General features: G+C 36.5%; 1 protein-coding gene across 1 annotated transcript in view; it reads left to right on the top strand.

Annotated features, from left to right (window-relative positions):
- Positions 1-9832: 9832 nt before the first annotated feature.
- The window catches only part of mta1 (metastasis associated 1), a 66135-nt gene continuing 57754 nt past the window's right edge, over positions 9833-18213 (top strand). The window contains exons 1-2 of the mRNA XM_065288526.1: positions 9833-9964; positions 10053-10160. Coding sequence (XP_065144598.1) covers positions 10133-10160 — 28 coding nt within the window. The 5' untranslated portion in view covers positions 9833-9964; positions 10053-10132. The remainder of the gene's footprint in view (positions 9965-10052; positions 10161-18213) is intronic.

Below are 18213 nucleotides of genomic sequence, written 5' to 3'. Positions count from 1 at the left end.
CCCTGGACAACAAATATATATGTCATTTATATGTGTAGCAAAAGCCACCAATACATGTATGGGTCACATTTACAGGGTTCCCACCGGTCCTTGAAATCTTTGAAAGGTTGTGAATCTGGGGAAAAAATCAAGGCTCTGGGAAGTTTTTTAAAAATCTACATACATAGATACAGGTCATTGAAAGTGCTTGAAACTATTTTATGCAAGAAGTTTTCTGAAAAAAAAATCCATATTATTCCCTGTGTGGTGTAGGATAATATCATAAAAATTCTAGACTTTTGAAGCACACTTTAAAAGTCTAGAATATCTTAAAAGATAGCGAAATACTTCATGGCTCCCGTGTCACCCTGTCTTTGTCATTAAAGGAACAGTATGTAGGATTGTGGCCAAAACTGGTATTGCAATAACAAAACTTGTGGCTAAAACTGGTACTGCAATCATCCAACTGGGGCCCGTTCTTCGTACGTCGCTTAATACATCCGAGATCAAATGAGACATCCGAGAAGTTTAGATCTGGCTAATTATAATCTCGTTTATTTGGTTCTTTGAACACCACTGCTGTTGATGATTATTATGGCAGGATTGAATTATCTGAGATCACTGCGCGTTCGTGCACTGCAAGAAAAGTCAATACATATCGATAGTAGAAACACTGATCAGCCACGCTGTGATTGGCCAGTTGTTACAAAGTTGCTATGCTTGTCAAAGATTGAAATTAATGATTGTAATTAAAATTTGATGCTCCTAAAGTACTTTAAGTCTCTTTTAAAAACAGTTAAATGCTATTTTGTCTGTTTGTAACAGCAACTTAAAAAGCAGAATAAAAAAACACAGGTGGTGGCCCTCCATCTTCATGTGATGTGCTGGCAGGAGTGATGTCTCTAAACTGGCTGATTGTACAGATAATCTCTGGAGCAGTTGCTCTTTCTTAAACCGACAGCCAATGCAACAATTTAATTCCTGATAAATAAAATTTTAATTGTAGTGTATTATAAGATAGTGTTTTCCTCTCTTTTGTGCAGTTGTAGATAATACACCAACACTTTTAGCAGTTTCCAATAATGTGGTAAATAAAGTATGATGTGCAGTAAGGGAATGGTAATGTTATTCTACATCAAAAGATTATAAAATACAACCGTTTCTGATAGCAATGCACATGACAGTAAAGAAATCCTCTCAGATGGTAGTCCTTTAGAGAAACTATATGCAAGTGGTTAAATAAGTTTACTTCAACTGCATTATTCTTAACTGATTTCTGACTATATTAGCAGTATTCCACGTTAACCGAAAGTCCTGCATCTGCTGAGTCTGCACAGAAAAGTGTAGTAAAGAAGATAAAGATATGTGAAAATATGTGCAAAAAACTTATTTGGTTATTTTGGTCATTTTTGTCACAGAACAGGGACAGGGTAACATATTTGTAGACAACGTTTTAAAGATAGAACAGATAGAAATTACTAAACGAAAACCCTTTTTATGCATGACATTGAAAGCTACTTGACAATCTAAAGACAAAACTAAAATAGGAGATTAGTTTATTCAAATGAAAATTATTTCACACTGAGTAATAGTCTTTATTGTACATAACATCTATTAGTGCTGGGTATGATTAATTGCTGTTTTTATTAAGGAAAATTCAAACAAATTTAAAATGAATGTGATCAGCATGTCATTCGTTTAAGAATAATAATCAAACACCTGTTACACAAAAACAAGTCGCACAAGTACAGGAAAATATATTTGTTATATTATATATTTTTTAAATAACATCGCTAAAAGATTTAATTAATATATTCTTTTTTTATTACGTGTTGAATTTGAAAAGCTCTTTATATTAATCATGCATCTTACGCAGATTGCGCTCGTATAATGAAGAATACGCGACTGCGTCAGACTTTCCGTATCACATCCGCTTAAAAAGGTACAAACTAATCTTGTTTACATGAAATAAGCCTGCTCCCGAGCAGGTTTGAGCTTAGGGACCTGTTGCTATGACACCAAGTTTAGAATGAGCTTCGAAGAACCAAATAATCCAAGATCATGCCAAATCATCAACAATCAAATCCAGCTAACTGAGTTAGCGACGTACGAAGAACGGGCCCCTGGTGGCCAATACACAAAATGACAACATAAACATCAGTTGAGGGCTGCAACTCCACTTTTTAAATGACAATATCCTAGCCAGACCACTGTTATCAGTGATATAAGTATTTGAAATGAAAATGATTTCTTAATGTCTAGTAACATATCAGGGTCATTTTATGATTAATTGATATAAATTTCTTACATACTGTTCCTTTAAGCCTCACCATTGGTTGAATTTGATATACACATTCAGATGCAATTAACCCTAGTTACCCAAAGTTACTTTTAAAAGTAATCCATTACAATATTAAGTTAGTCCCAAAAAAGTAACTAATTGTGTTACTTAGTTACTTTTCATGGAAAGTAATGCTTACATACTTTTTAGTTATTTTTGCGTTACTTTTTCTTGGCTGAAGCTTGATCTCTTTCAGGCCTTGCAGGTGTTTTTATGACTGCATTCAGAAATTGCATATTTCATCACAAAAATGTTGAGCTCTGGCCTGCCATCTCAGTTTCTGACTCAAATTGTTCCCACACAAGTGCATAAAGTGCATAATGTCACTACGTTTAGTTTAATTCAGTACATATTTTTTATCAAATTAATTAAACTAAAAAAGTCACTTGCATTACTTTGCATTACTTTAAAAAAAAAGTAACTCAAATATTAATGTGTACATTTTAAAAAGTATTGCGTTACTTTACTCGTTACTTCGTAATGCACCTTACTTGTATATAAAAAATATATAAAAAATGTATGCATCAGTACTAATATGTGTTGCTAAGGACTTCATATGGACAACTTTATCAGTGATTTTCTCAAATCACTCTCAAAATCATTGATTCCAAATTATTTACAAATCTGATTCCAGATTTTCAAATAGTCGGCCAAAATTGTCCTATCCAAACAAATCATCAATTGAAAGCTTATTTATTCAGCTTTCAAATATCTAAATTCTGTGTACTTAAACACAGAAAAACAAGATATATATTTTGCTTGTCAAACGCATGCCGAAATTTTGAGAGCCACTCTTATAGAGACGGAGCAAGTTTCCTTTTTTCCTTGTAATAATATGCACCATTAAAACATTCACAAGAACATGTAATTAAAAGTTAAAATTATAATTAAAACATATAATAAAAAATAAAACAAAAATGTAAAGCTGCTTGTGTTTTCATATTAAGAGGTCAGGATCTGGAACAGGATGAACAGGATCTGGTAATGCTGTGACCTTGATTCGAACTCATGTTGCCCAGTGTCTTAAGTACAATGCTGTACTTCTAGACCATTTAAGTTCACACAAACACACTTATCACATCTCTACAACATGATAGTTTATTTCCTAATCTAATATGCCACAACACAGGAAACGGAAAGAGGAAACGATAGCTGCTCTGGAAGGAAAAGCTTTTATCAGACAATATATAAGCTGGGTCGGAGTTAGGGTTGCTGTGACAAAATATATGTCATCAGTCCCAAATCTAATCTCCTGATGTGTGGTAAAAGAGCTGAGATGAGCTCATCAATTCAGTGCTATTTCCTAAGTCAACAGTGACAGCTCAGATTGTTCTCATTGTACACTTTGTTCTGTTTAGGGAACACGTGGTGAGGACAAAGACTTGTGGTAAAAGATGGTTTAATAGTGCCCCCTGCTGATAACCAGCAAAACACGCACCTAAATGTTGCTCAGCTCTCAATCTTTTAGGTCTCTCTTACTTAACACATCTTATTCAGATCAACAGCTCGTGTAATTTTGAGTCAACTATTTTTTAGTCAACTCGACTTAAAATTTTAACTTACTTATTAAAGTTGAACCAACGAATATTTTTACAGAATGTAATATTTAAAAATTGAATAAAAATTGATCAAGTTACTGATATACTGAGAGGTTACTGTTCCTCTTATTGTCAATGGTGGTTGCGCCTCTGATTTAATATTTAACAAGGAGTACTTTTTTGTACAACAAAAATAAAATGCAAACTTCTATAGAAAAAATAAAAACATTCTGATATCACTGATATTTTTATTTATTTCCTATATGGTGGAAAATCTAATGTAGCTTATTGCACTGCTATCACTTTACAAATGCTTGGTTGTTTTAAATCAATATCATTGGTTTGTATTAACTAATGTCCACAAAAATGTCCATATTTGACTCAATACTGTAGGTTGAATCAGCCCAGCTTTTTGGATTAAAACAACCCATAATTGGTTAATTTACCCATTCACCCAAAATGTCTGGTTTGCCAGTTTTCAACACAACCACATGTAACAAAATGTGTTGCTGTATTATTAGTGCTGGACAAAGATTAATCTAGATTAATCGCAAACAAAATAAAATTTAGTTTTTGCATAAAATATGTGTGTTTACTGCGTGTAATCATTATGTATACTTTAACACACACACACACACACACACACACACACACATGCATGATATACACCCATGTAAATGAAATACATTTCAGTTTTTTTAGTTATGTATATCAATTTTTTATATATATACACCCATGTAAATGTTTCTTAAATGCATACATGAATATGTGTGTATACATGAATGTGTGTGTGTGTGTAATTATATATACATAATAATTACATGCAGCACACACTCATATATTATGCAAAAACTCACTTTTATTTTGTATGCGATTAATCTTTTACTAATGATTAATCTTTGCACAGCACTTGGTTATGCAAGTCAATTCAACTTACTATTTTAAGTTTTGACTTAAAAATTTACATAACTTAAAAAACAGATTGAAATTGTTTAACTTAATTTGTTAAGTTAAAATAACTTAAATATGTTGATTTGACAAAAAAGCTGCTTTTTTAGTGTGTGTATTAAACATAACATGTGTACACAAAAAAATACTGAGCTATTTTCAACCCAGCATTGGATCAAAACAGGGGCAAATCCAATCTGTTGGGTTAAATTAACAAAAAATTTTTTTATATGTGACCCAACAATAGGAGCCAGCATTTTGGGTTAAAACAGCCTGGCATAGGTTAAATTGTCTCATTTTGAGCCAACACTAGGTTGTGAATAACCCATTACAGATGTTCTATTTATAGATTATGCTGAATTTATCTTCAGTAACAATTATTTTCATTTGCATTAATATTAAAGAGTAACAGTTAAAGTAAAAAAATAGAATAAACTCAAATTGTGACCACTATTGCAACAAACAGGTCACAGATGGACCATCGTGGAGAATGTTGCTTTTGCTTGGGGACAAACAGACCGTAATATGGGTGAGAGAGTCATCTCCTGTGTCATTTCCTGTTTAATGTGCTTCACGAGTCTTAAGATGATCAGATGGCATCTCACTACTTTGGTCTACGTAAGCATGTGTCTTTTTGATGTTCATTTGTATTCTGTTCTTCTATCTCAGGGTATTTGCTGAAAATTATTTCAGTGTTAGCACATACGAGCACTTTTGACAGAAGTCATTGTGAGGCACTGATAGTTCACTTTCACCAATAAGTGCAATTGCACAAATTTCAAGCTTACTCTCAGACAAAATTGGAGACAACAGTTATATATATATTGTGTACGATATGTAAATATTACGCACTGTAGTGTTCTGTGTAATTAGAACTTGTAATAAAAAACACAAGAGAAACAAAACGTGATCAGGCCACACGCCTTAATTGATTTCTTCTGTTTCGCAAGCAGTTGCCTGCTGTGCTAGTGCAAGGGCCCTGGGATAAGGCCAGCTGGGGTGCTGCCGAAGCAGCTAGTGAGACTCTGGAAGATCGAGGCACAGACTAATAAATTGTGAAGCCTACTGCTGCTTGTTAGAGGGTTTAGTAGGCTGTATCTAGTCCTGGGTATGGATAGACTGCAGGAAATTAACAATGCAATATTACATCATTACATTTAGAAGTCCTTCATGATTACCTTGTATATTCATTTAAACGATTAAGGCTTGAACAAGACTTGACTGGAAACACTCAAGAATTTATGCATAAACATGTATAGGGACACAAATGCACACGCAGACAGATCTGCAGTATGGACTTGGCTTTGTTGTGAGTCTCCATAGAGGGTAAGTCAAAGCCTGCCATTGGCTGGGACCAATCATGTGATTGCAGATTAAGCTTGAGGCAGAGCTCAGTTTGTAAGGTTTTCATATGGTGTGAATCAGCTGCTCACCACAGCATTCCTTTCTGTCTTCACCAACAACCACCACCAAACACGAGGTACTTCACCATTTCTTACCAAAACCAGCCCTTATAGAAAGCCACCCGCCTCCCTAAAATCTCCACCAAAATCATATTAATCAGACTTTTCCATGTTGGTCATGCCTTTCTTAAACAGACACAGTGGACTTTATAAGTATGTTCACTATAAAAAATGATGGGTTAAAAAGGGACAATTCCAGCCATTGGTTTAACTTAACCTATAGAAAATGTTTATAATTGACCAGCATTTTGGGTTAAAACAACCCAGCATTGGTTAAACTACAACCCAACGGGCTGGGCAAGCATCAAAATAACAAAAAAGTGTTAAATAAATAATTCCACTTCCACTTGACTTTTATATTTTGAAGACATACTGAAAACATTTACTCCTCTACTTTCTTGTTGTGGTTATCACCCTTATTTCAGTTATTTAAAGTTAACAAAACTTTTTTAAGATGTCAAATAAATCTTTGGTGTCCCAAGACCACATATGTGAAGTTTTAGCTCAAAATACCATATAGATAATTTTTTATAACATGTTAAAATTGCCATTTTAGGTGTGCACAAAAATGTGCCGTTTTGGGTGTGTCCTTTAAAATGCAAATGAGCAGATGATATTCAAACACTGATCACAATGACGGTGGTTTGTTGCAATTGAAACTCAATTGTGCTGTAAATTATTTTCACTCTCTCTCTTTTTCTCTGCACTTAATAGCAGTGCTGTGGTTGGATAGTGCAGATTAAGGGGTGGTATTATTATAATAAGAGCTCCTTATGACATCATAAGGAGAGCCAAATTTCAACAACCTATTTTTTCAGGTGCTTGTAGAGAATGGTTTACCAAAACTAAGTTTTCTACATTTTCTACACTGTAAAAAAAATCTGTAATTTTACGTAATTTTTACCGTTTTATTTTACAGATTTTCCACGTTTTTTTTGAAATACAGATAAAAATGGTAAAACTACAGAAATATACTAACCTATAGGTTGATAGAAGCACCCAATCATAGCACTTAAACATTGAAAAAGTCAGATTTTAATGAACGGCCCCTTTAAAAGTAAGCACCCTACTGTCAAAACAAGAGTTGAGGCACAGAGAATGAGGAGAGCCAACACTTTTTAAACATTTGCATTTGGGTTTTGAAAAACAAAGACAGACAAACGGGTTCAAACAACATGAGGGTGATTAAATGATGACAAACACTCTAAGAAATTGATAGGCTATTTAACACATTATGTGTCGTTTTGTTTTAAAATTAAACAGAAGTTGTGTTAAAAGTAACACAAAATGTGTTGTTCCAATACTAACACAGAGATGTGTGTATTCTGGGACAATTTAGTGTGTAGTGCCTAAACTAACACTGATTGTGTTATTTTTAACACATCTGTTTTAAGAGTGAATTTTCATTTTTGGGTATCCCTTAAAAGAAAAAGATCACCCAAAATTTTATTTTTCTTTCGTAAAACATGAAACTGACAGCTTCAGTCCCCGTTTCAAATATAGAAATACTTGACAATCATGTCACTTTCACTTTCATTCATTTTAATTATATGGACAGCAATGTGCAGCATCTACATTTTTTTTTCTTTATCTTCTCTTGTGGTTCATGAAAGAAAGTCATACAGGTTTGAAACAACAGGTGTGAGCAATGACAAAAGGATTTGAATTTTATGGTAAATCAATCATTTAGAATCAACAAATTATGGTTTTATTATGGTTTTTATTTCCTTTCTGTGGTCTGTGAAACATTTTTTGTCAGTGATTTAGGTTTTAGTGTAAGTTTAGTTGTTTACAAGGTAATGTTATCTCATTTGCACAGTATAAAAAATTCATGCCCATGCTTAAGTCCATTGTCTTTTGTTTGTGTTTAACTAATGTGGAGTGAATTATTAAAAAAAAATGATTCCAGATGTTGCCTCCCTTTTTTTTATAAATCTATACATTATTTAACAAAATAATCATTACAGTCAGAAAGAAATGAAATCAAAAGGTTTGGGTTGTTTGTTTGTTTGTTTGTTTAGGCCTGATTACAATGTGTGTCATATCACTCTCCTGATCACTTAGCAGAACTGATCCAGCCACAGAGGTTTCATAGTAGTAGATGGTTAAGTGTTTCCTATTGTAGTATAATGTCTATTGCTAATGTTTTTCAATTTCTGACTCATTCTATGCATGAAAATATTGGAACAAGTACCACCCACAACACCTTACTGTAAAGCATTTTTTCACATTTCCTTAGAAATGAAACCAGACTTGAAGGCTATGTAGTTGTGTGCACATGGAATATAGGCTAGTACAAATTTAAACCACATTTTGGGACTTCGTGATTATTTTAAGGCTATTGAACAAATAAATACAACAAGATTAAGACCTCAGTTTACAAAAATCTGTTTAGACTACTCTCTCTCTTTCTTTCTCTCTCTCTCTCTCTCTCTCTCTCTCTCTCTCTCTCTCTCAATGTAAACCGAGTTAGAAACCACCACATTTCATTATTATGTACTAGAACAGTGGTTCTCAAACTGGGGGCCATGGCCCCCTGGGGGACCCTGAGATGGTGCCAGGGAGGCCCCAGTTTTATGACATTCTTTAAAATGCAATACGTTATCATGATTTCTGTGTAATGAAACCTCAGAAAAATAAGGCTAGTACCTAACAGCACTACATTGTATATTTTCATAAGTTTTGGTTAATTCAAATCTAATGTTTTGCAATATTTTATGTCAGAAATTTTCTTTGGGGGGCCACGATGGGCACAAGTGGGGGTCACTGTACACAAGGGGGGCCGCACGCTGAAAAAGTTTGAGAACCGCTGTACTAGAAGACAGTTCAAGCTACATCAGTTGGATGCCACTAAATATGATGTCCAAGCTTGCGCTCGTTCTTAGTTTAGTGAATTAATGTAAATCTATTTTCTTGCCATTCTATTGGGTTTTGGGTTATTGCAAACTCATGTTTTACCATGGTTTACAGTGATTGGAATGTAACAGTAATTCACACTCAATAACTTTGGCATCGCTTCCTAACCTTAAAAGTTAAAAGTGCTGCTAAAACGATTTGAAAGTAATGTTTTTAGGTTTTCCATTGTCACTAGAAGATCCTTTCATGAATTTCCAAACCGGTGAAGGCTAGTTTATAGTGTTTAGTGTTGGTTTGGTGTTAACCCAGCTTAAAACGTTTGGATCCCAGAATGTTCTTGGAATGTCAGTTTTTGGTTACAAAAAATATTTAGTTTCCAGAACACATTCTTTTGGTTCCAGGAACCAAAATCTAACCTTAGGAACTTTAATGTTTGCTGGGAGTCTAGATTTCCCAATGGCGTATTGCAACTATGTTTATTAGCAAAACACATCCATCTTGTTGAAGTCTTGCTGGTTAGTCTTGTAAAGCAGCCTTGGAGAAACCAGCATCTAAAATATTGAACTATTGAATTCTACTGTTTGTATCCGTTTATATGTTTGTTTTTGAAACTCGCATGAAGAGCAACAGTTGTTTATTTGTGACATTTTGCCTCTAGTGGGTCCAAAGTAGTACAGCACTACTTTGGTCATTTGAAAGAGGCGGGGGAAAAAGGAAAGTGATGCTTGTCCATACAGTCCCTCTTCCCTCCCTCACCCTGTGTCCCATTCTCTCCTCCTCTTAGGAACCCGCTTTGTTGGGAAGGTGTTTGAGAACACGCGCGTGATACCGAATCTCCGGTAAATGCGCCTTTTGAAAATATGTGCACTGTCTCTTTAAGATCTCTTCGCTGCTACGCTTCGTATTGATCAATCCACCATTTTCCAGCGCACGGCACTCAGCGGCGGCAGCGGCCAGAGAGAGAAGCCCTACCTGGAGACGCCAGGCAGGCAGGACCGGGGGCAGTCATGGCAGCCAACATGTACCGGGTCGGAGGTAAGAGATCAACCCTCGTAAAAATATCGTGTTTTTGCGTTTCACCCTCGTACGTGCCGTTTTGCAGCAGGTCTTAGCAGTTTTAGGTTTGTCCTTCCTCTTTTATGTTTTAAAGTACTGTAGGACTACAGCGAGAGGATGAGGAAGATGATGGTGATCGCGAGTAGTGAGATGAAGAAGAGCGCTCCCGTTTCGGCACCCTGGGAGTGTTTTTAATAGTAACTGGCTCAACATTTATCGCGGTTAGCACGATGTGGCGCACGAGTGTGTCATTGAGTATTAGTAACAATCGTGTACCTCTTAAATTTTCAAAGAAGGGACGCGTTTGAGCTTTCAAAGTTTTGAGGAGCACGCTTTTACTTTCAAACCCTGTTTTTGGCTCAGAAACGCCGTTTTACTGACACAGTCCTACACCTTCGTGTTGTATTTGACTTTTTAAACGTACGTATACTATAGATAAAGTGGTAAAGTTTGTGAACGTAGACGTAAAGCAGTAGATGTGGTTTAGTTTGGTTTTGTGAACGTCAAGTAGTTGTAGTCTTATAAAAATATGTATTCAGGACAGACAATGTGGGCACACGCTGCATGAATGTGTTGTGTCAGAGGTTGAGCTTAATTGAGATGTAGGCTACATTGATGCTGAAATTGGTCTGTGATGCTCATAAAGCAATGCCGTTTGAATAAATGTGGGTCAAATTTAAAAGGTGTCCACAATTATGCCTAATTACGTTAATTATCCATTATGGCTGGAGCACAGGTACCTATTTATGAGATTGCATCTGGCTCTGTTCAAAAGGCAAGTCAAAACGAACAGGTCCCATGTTGGTATCAATTATCCATTAGGGTAGGCTGGTTTAGGGAGAGAAGCGTGTGCTTTAGTGTCTAATTGATGTAATGAATGCCTGTGGAAGTTTAGTCTTGAGGCAAAGGGGATGTTTAAGGTGGTCTAGCTGATCTCATGTCAGGGACTATGTGAAGTTCATGTGCAACCTACTTGAAATTGACCTTTTAAGTGTTTTTTGGTACCTAGGTAGTTGTAGTGTATGTCTATGTTCAAATATGCGTCCCATCTTTACAATTTCTGCAATGTATATTATAAATGATATGCAGATTGTCTCTATGCATACAATTCACACATTTGGCAAAATGTGCTGTGTATGACAGAACCTACTGTTCTGGGATCTTTAATGTGCTTGACTGTCCATGTTTCCCTCATATGACTGAACTGTTATGCTTCATAATGACTTCGATCCCGTAGCTCACTTGGTATAACATTGCATTAGCAACAAAAAAGGTCATGGTTTGCATTCTGGATCAGCCATAGTGATAAAACATTTAGCATTAATGCACTGTACAGGTAAGCTGATTTGAATTAAGTTGAAAATGTAACTTGGGAAATAAGTTTACTTAAAATTAAACATTCACATAAAAACAGTGCAGCGTGCTGTTGTTTGAAATGTGTATCGCTTATTCGCTTAATGATTCTGCAGTGCACAGTTTTATGCAATATAGTAGGCTGCATAAAGTGTACACTGTTCAGTAAAGCATTTTATTCACTGTGGATGCACTGTAAAGAGCTTTGTGAATTCGTTTAGGGAGGATTTCAAGATTATTGTGTAAATATCTGTTACTCTGTTATGTGCTCCTCCCAATGTTTGCAACATCTCTGCTGCTAAGACTGAACATAGCCCCAGGCTCTTCGTCCAGCAGAGAATCTCAGTGGGCCTTCATACCTCTGGCTACTGCATCACCTGATACACATCGACAGCTACTGCTCTCCATCTCTCTCACTGTCTATATATTCCCTCTGTTCTTCCATTGGTCCAGCATGGACCAAATAGAAGCACATTGAACTACCCCAGACTGGAGCGTAGCCAGTTTTGCGCAATTTTACACCTCCATGTTCAGACCTCTGCTGTGCACCCAACACTTAGCACAATCGTACTAATAGCTGATTGCTGAAATTAGTTTGTGATGTAGTTTTGCAGCCAAACTATCATTTGAATTTCGAAAAAGCATCCCAAATCCCTTTTCTTTTCGGAATTCTCATGGTAGTTCCAATCCAGTTGTGATTAAGTCATTTTACCCCTTTAGCAGATTTTATTCGGATGCAGAGGCATAATGGTTAAAACAATGCCCTGTGTGTGAGAAACAAAGCCTGCCTTTGCGTTCCCTTTCTTTTTGTCCTCCCTCACACTTGATGGAGAAGGTAGTCGGCCTGAATTCCCTCTCATTGAGCTAACGGCTTTTCTCTGGCTCTTTTTTCTTCTCCCAGAAGGGAGGCTTCTCCTAGACTCCAGCCTGGAATAAATGTGCCAAGAAAATCACAGGGAAAAAAATTCAAAACAGACCACCATGATCATGATCAGCCACAGAAATGATGGAAATGGGTTGAATCACATTGGGATTGGTGACATCGAACTAGGCTATGTTAACGATGGGCCAGGTTTGATTGTGACGCTGTAGATGAGAAACGCGAACAATGGCAAGATCTGCAGTATCTGTAAGGCTTTGCCAGTTGCTCAGCATGTGTAATATGTGTGTCTTTTCCACGAGGTCATCGTACTTTAACTGTGCAGAAGCACGAAACAGGTGGACTTTAGATGTTTCTTCCAAAGCTTGGTGTATTTAGGTGGAGCGTACGAGTTTGTGCGTCCCCATTGTGCAAATGAAGTTTGGTCTCATTAAATTGAGTAAAAAAAAATGTCTGATGGCACACGTCATTACATCCCCATGCCACATTGTCTGTCATTCCCCTTAAAATTAAATGCATCAACATACAGTTAATTTTTGTTATGTAAGGAATAATTGACAATGAGACGTTGAATTTAGGCCTGTCGCGATAACAAATTTTGCTAGGCGATAAATTGCCTCAGAATTTATCGCGATAGACGATAACATTGATGCTCCGGGGCCATTATAATAATGCAGATACACCTTTTCAAAGATCTATAAACTTTTATTTCTAAACAATAAGTAATACTGGAACTGGAAGACATTTTAAATATCCACAAGAAATGAACAAAATAACAGGATGATTGCGTTTTAGGTGCATATGCATGTTTGTCGTGTTGCCACTACAAACTGCTACGTTTTTACCACAAATGCGACATAACGGCTCGTTCAGGTTTAGTGGTTCACCTCGGTCATTAGGTTTAAATCCAAAGTACTCCCACACTGTAGCTGTAGCGTTTGGTTTTGAAACTTGGCTGTTTACACTTGGTATTAAGATGTGTTTTTGATCAGATCACAAGTGGACGAGAGAGACATATCATTTACACCTGGTATTAAAATCCGTCTCTTTTGTCCACTTTCGACCGCTTCTGTGCTGAATACTGTGAGGGGTGGTCTGTCGAGACGGTGGGCGAGTCTCTCCGCTGTCATTTGAACGCCAGCGGGAGTAATTATGAGTTTATATGGACGCGAACTAATATTATGTCCACTGCTTGTTAAGCAAGTAAACATGCTGCACAGTATTTTCTACATGTATATGTTAAAGCTTTCTCTGAATTTTCAGCGCAATTGATGAAATAAGATCGCGCAACTTTCACACGCTTGCAAAATGAAACTGCGGAGATCACCCGCTTTAGTTTTTCAATGAAAGGCTAAAAATAGCACTGTTCACCTTGTGTCAGAAAAGTCAGAAAAGACGTAAAACATTGTGATCCGATCGATAAAAACGCATGTTAATGACAAGTGTAAACAGACTCTAGTAAATCCATCTTTTTCTCCAACTCTCGTCTCAACTAGTGTTTTCTCCTGCTACACTTCTCACGCGGCGCTCATCCTCCTCAGTACTCCTACTGTGATAGGCTACACCAGGAGTCCCCCCTCCCCACACAGATCATGCGACTGACAAATGACTGACGAGGGTTCACTCCTTGTCACTCGTTGCACGGAGCGGTCATCCAGTCTCTTTGGTAGAGAGAGAGAGAGAGACAAGGAAAACAAACAAGCATGCAAATGTGAATTATTGCGGCCGAAAAAAATGATCGAGCTCATTTTATTTACCGTGCGATTAATCGATTTATCGTTTATCGCGACAGGCCTAGTTGAATTATTAGAAAATAATGCACACCCAAGGTGGTAGTGGTACACCTTTTGGTGTGCATTATTTTTAAATAATTCAAAGGACCGGAGTCATTTTTTCAGCTTATACCAAGGTTACCACAAACATTGCTTTGGTTTTTTTTAAGACATTTGACAGGTTAGGTGTGCAATTTACAGAAAAGTAATCGACACCCATGGAACATTTTTCAACCAATCAGAATAAAGCATTTAACAGACCTGTGGTATAAGGTCTTGTAATCCAACCAATCAGCGCAAAGTCGTCTCTAGTCTACACATAGCTTCCTACTCTTGCCTTCTCATATAAAATTGCATTTTAATCACAGAAAATCCTAAATACAATTCCCAACGAAAGAATTGTTTAGTGAAAAACATGTTGAAGATGAAGATTAAGATGCTGTCGATTTAATAAATGATAAGGTAATTCCTTACAAAAGCGGTTCATTCTGCGTACTGATTCCTTTCTTCAATTGACTTCCATTCAAAAAAGTTATGCGTTTTTATGCTAACCTTAAAGTGGCAATCAAACGGTTGACCACTGCAGTGTGTGTATGTCTTCTGTTGCAAAATGGGTATGTGATTCGACAGAAGCTTAGCTTAGCCACTAGCCAGAGCCGTTTGAGCTTAGCGGGCAAATTATGTAAAATTCCAATATTGACGTAATTCAACCGGGAAGTAGAGGGCTGTATTACAAACCGGCCGTTCGCTGAAAGGTTTGAAATGGAAATTCTATTAAAGAAAAGATATCGCTTGGCATTGAACTTTGAGCTTTATAACTTTGCAGGTATTATTTATGCTCTAACAGCAACATTACACACTAACTTCAGTTTGAAAAATGGGATCAGGAAAAAACGGGACCTTTAATATTAACTAAAATAAAAATATTACACGTCTTAATTCGATTTGTGTTTACTTCAATTATGACTTTAGTCGGGTTATGGTAATCAAAAACCTTGTTTACAGAGTAGTTTCTTAATCGGAGTATTGACTTAATCTAGTTAATATTGAATTATTGTTGTCTATATTTATTGTACTGAGTGTTAAAGTTATCAAGGTTATGTTTTCACAGAATTTTCATTACATTATGTATAGGGCTGGGTATTGGCAAGGGCCTCACGATACAATACATATCACGGTACATGAGTCATGATGCAATGTATCACAATACGGTACATTGCATTGCATGTTGCGCTTTTACATGTTTTTTATCAAAAATGTAAAAAAAAAATTAGCTGAATTAAAAAAAAAACGGTGTTTTTACATTTTCTGCAATTTTCTCACTCCTACTAACTTCTGAGACATTGACCGAATGGCCGTATATATCAAGACAACTGGACAGTGACAACTACAGCGGCGGAGGATGTCATTTGAAGCACACAGAGGGATTCAATGTTTTTTTTTATTTCGATGCACTATCGGGGGGAAAATGTATCACGATAGTTAGTTGTATCGATATTTTGCACAGCCCTTTATGTAGAAAGATTTTATGTAGAAAACTTTACCTTGCACATTTTTAAATCAAACATTCCTTAAAATCTGTCCATACTGTAGGTTTCATATGGTTCCGGTCATTGGGTATTCCCAAATATGCAAAGTATTCAAATTTGAGATTTGTATTTCGCAAGATTCGAATACAGGTAATGATGGGTTGCAGTAATTGCAAGCTGTCATTAGCCATTGCCAAGCAAAGCATCAGTTCAGGCTGCTTTGCCCCTTGCTGAGTCCTGAAGCTCCTCCCAGGAGCAGATATCTAGCTGGTGCAGTTGTGTGATTGACAGTTAAAACAGCAGCTATATCATTTATTCAGCAGTTCCTCCGTTGGCAGAGAGTTTTTAATGAGATGTGCGGAATACCGTTGTTTCTGAGGAATTGCTCCAAGGATTAACTAACTGGTTTCTACTCCTTAGTTTTGTTTATTGACGAAGTAAGTTTAAATCGTTGATCTTTTTTAAATTAATTTGACCCCTAACTACCGAAAATGCCATTGTTCTAATTTAATGCACACAAAAGCATTATAACATCCAAAGAAAAATGCTATCTAATAAATGGTTACAGTTTTGTTTGATGTCACCTAAACCCCATTCACACAGCATTTTGATCTCAGAAAATTTCCATCAAATTGGCAGAGAGCCTTCTGTGCGAACACAAACACGTCCCGTAAATGTTCAGGGATCACTCCCGTAAAGGGGACCTTTAACATTGACATAACATATACATGTGTGAACAAAGGCGGAAACAATGCCGTAAGGGGCATGCCGTAATGGGGATGCGCATGACATCGCAACAAGAAGTTACCGTTCAGCTCTTTGACAAGGAATTTAAATGCAGATTAACATTCATGATGAGAAATATCTGCAAACTGGACTGAAGCAGAGGTCAGGGAGCTCGTCACTACCATGTTGAAGTTATGATCATTCACCAGCATAACAGAACAGCATGTCACGTGTTCCTTTATGATCTTATCTTCTAAACAAAAATGCACGCACATGGTATCTCGAAAGAAGAAATAACAGATAAAAAGCAAACTTCAGATGTTGCAGAAAAAACTACCACGTGCAGGACTTTAAATACGTCACTTGTCTTTACAGGATCTTTACAGCATGTGTGTGAATGCATTAACAGATACAGAAAAAGCCATTGAGTCATTGAGATCACACACCATTGGGATAAGTTGAGATGCTCTTGAGCAGGGGTGCATTCCTGGTCCTGGAGGGCCACTGCCTGCCAAGTTTAGCTCCAACCCTAATCAAAAACACCTGAAAATCCTAATCAAAGGCTGCAGGATTACTTGGAAATGACATTCAGGTGTGTTTGATCAGGTTTGGAGCTAAACATTGCAAGACAGTGGCCCTCCAGGACCAGGAATGCCCACCCCTGCTCTTGAGGGTGAACTTGACCTTTAACCGTGGCATCTCAGAAACATCCTCAAAAGTGTTTTAAGAAGGTCTGACATTAATGGAAACTGACACATTTAACAATTTAGGCAAGACTGAAAGTCCTGCATAGATTTGTAGGAATTAAGCTTACATTTTTTGGCTTTGAACCTTTGCTCATTTGCTTGCCAATACATTACATTGTGGAAATAAAATGGAAATGCTCTGTTAACTTTAAACATCCCATATGCTTTGATTGCCTTTTTATTTTTGCTTTCATTTAATTTTGAAATAGAAACTACACACCCTTTCAACAAGGACAGGGCTCCAGACTAACTTTTTTCACTATGAGTACTGTTGCCCCCAACTGAAAATTTTAGGGGTGCAACCAGAAAATTTAGGGGCACACACTGTAAATCAATATGCTTACCAAATATTCACATTTCTACTAATTTCCACTGTATTACTAATTAATACTTTAATGACAGATGCAGAAAGTACAATGTGCTTTTCAAATTCAGTGTCACATCACAAAAAAAAGATCAAATTTACTGGTCGCACATGTGCGACTGGATGTAAAATTCAGTGGCACAATCTCAAATTTTGGTGGCAGTCTGGAGCCCTGAAGGAACAAAAGCTCTCACTGGGGCGGTACACTTTCAAAAAGTACAAATTAGTACCTTAAATGTACATATCTGTACCTAAATTGTACATATCAAGACCTTTTTAACCCTTTTACTGGCGCAGCCCTTTTTGAGGGGGGATGAAAATGTGATGTACACCTTCAAATTAATATAACTCTGGCATTGTTTTGGTCAAGAAGATTATGGTCTTGTTTTAAAGAAGACACTTTAACGTTTTTTACGGAAATGTCTTGAGATTTTTGAGAATTTCTTTTATAGCAGTTTACATTTATTTGTAATAAATAAAAAAAATGCAATATAGTATTATTTTTAATGCATAAAATTATCAAAAAACTGAGATTTGTGTTGGTTTGCTGTGAGGTTTGCTGCATACTCATACTCACAAATGAATAAATTACAGTTGCGGCATTATTATTACTGCTAAAAGGTTTTGAAATATGAAAACTACATTCTTAGACCTTTCCAACA

Source organism: Paramisgurnus dabryanus, chromosome 17, assembly GCF_030506205.2.
Source record: "Paramisgurnus dabryanus chromosome 17, PD_genome_1.1, whole genome shotgun sequence".
Lineage (NCBI taxonomy): Eukaryota > Metazoa > Chordata > Actinopteri > Cypriniformes > Cobitidae > Paramisgurnus > Paramisgurnus dabryanus.
This window is presented reverse-complemented; position numbering and strand designations above follow the sequence as displayed.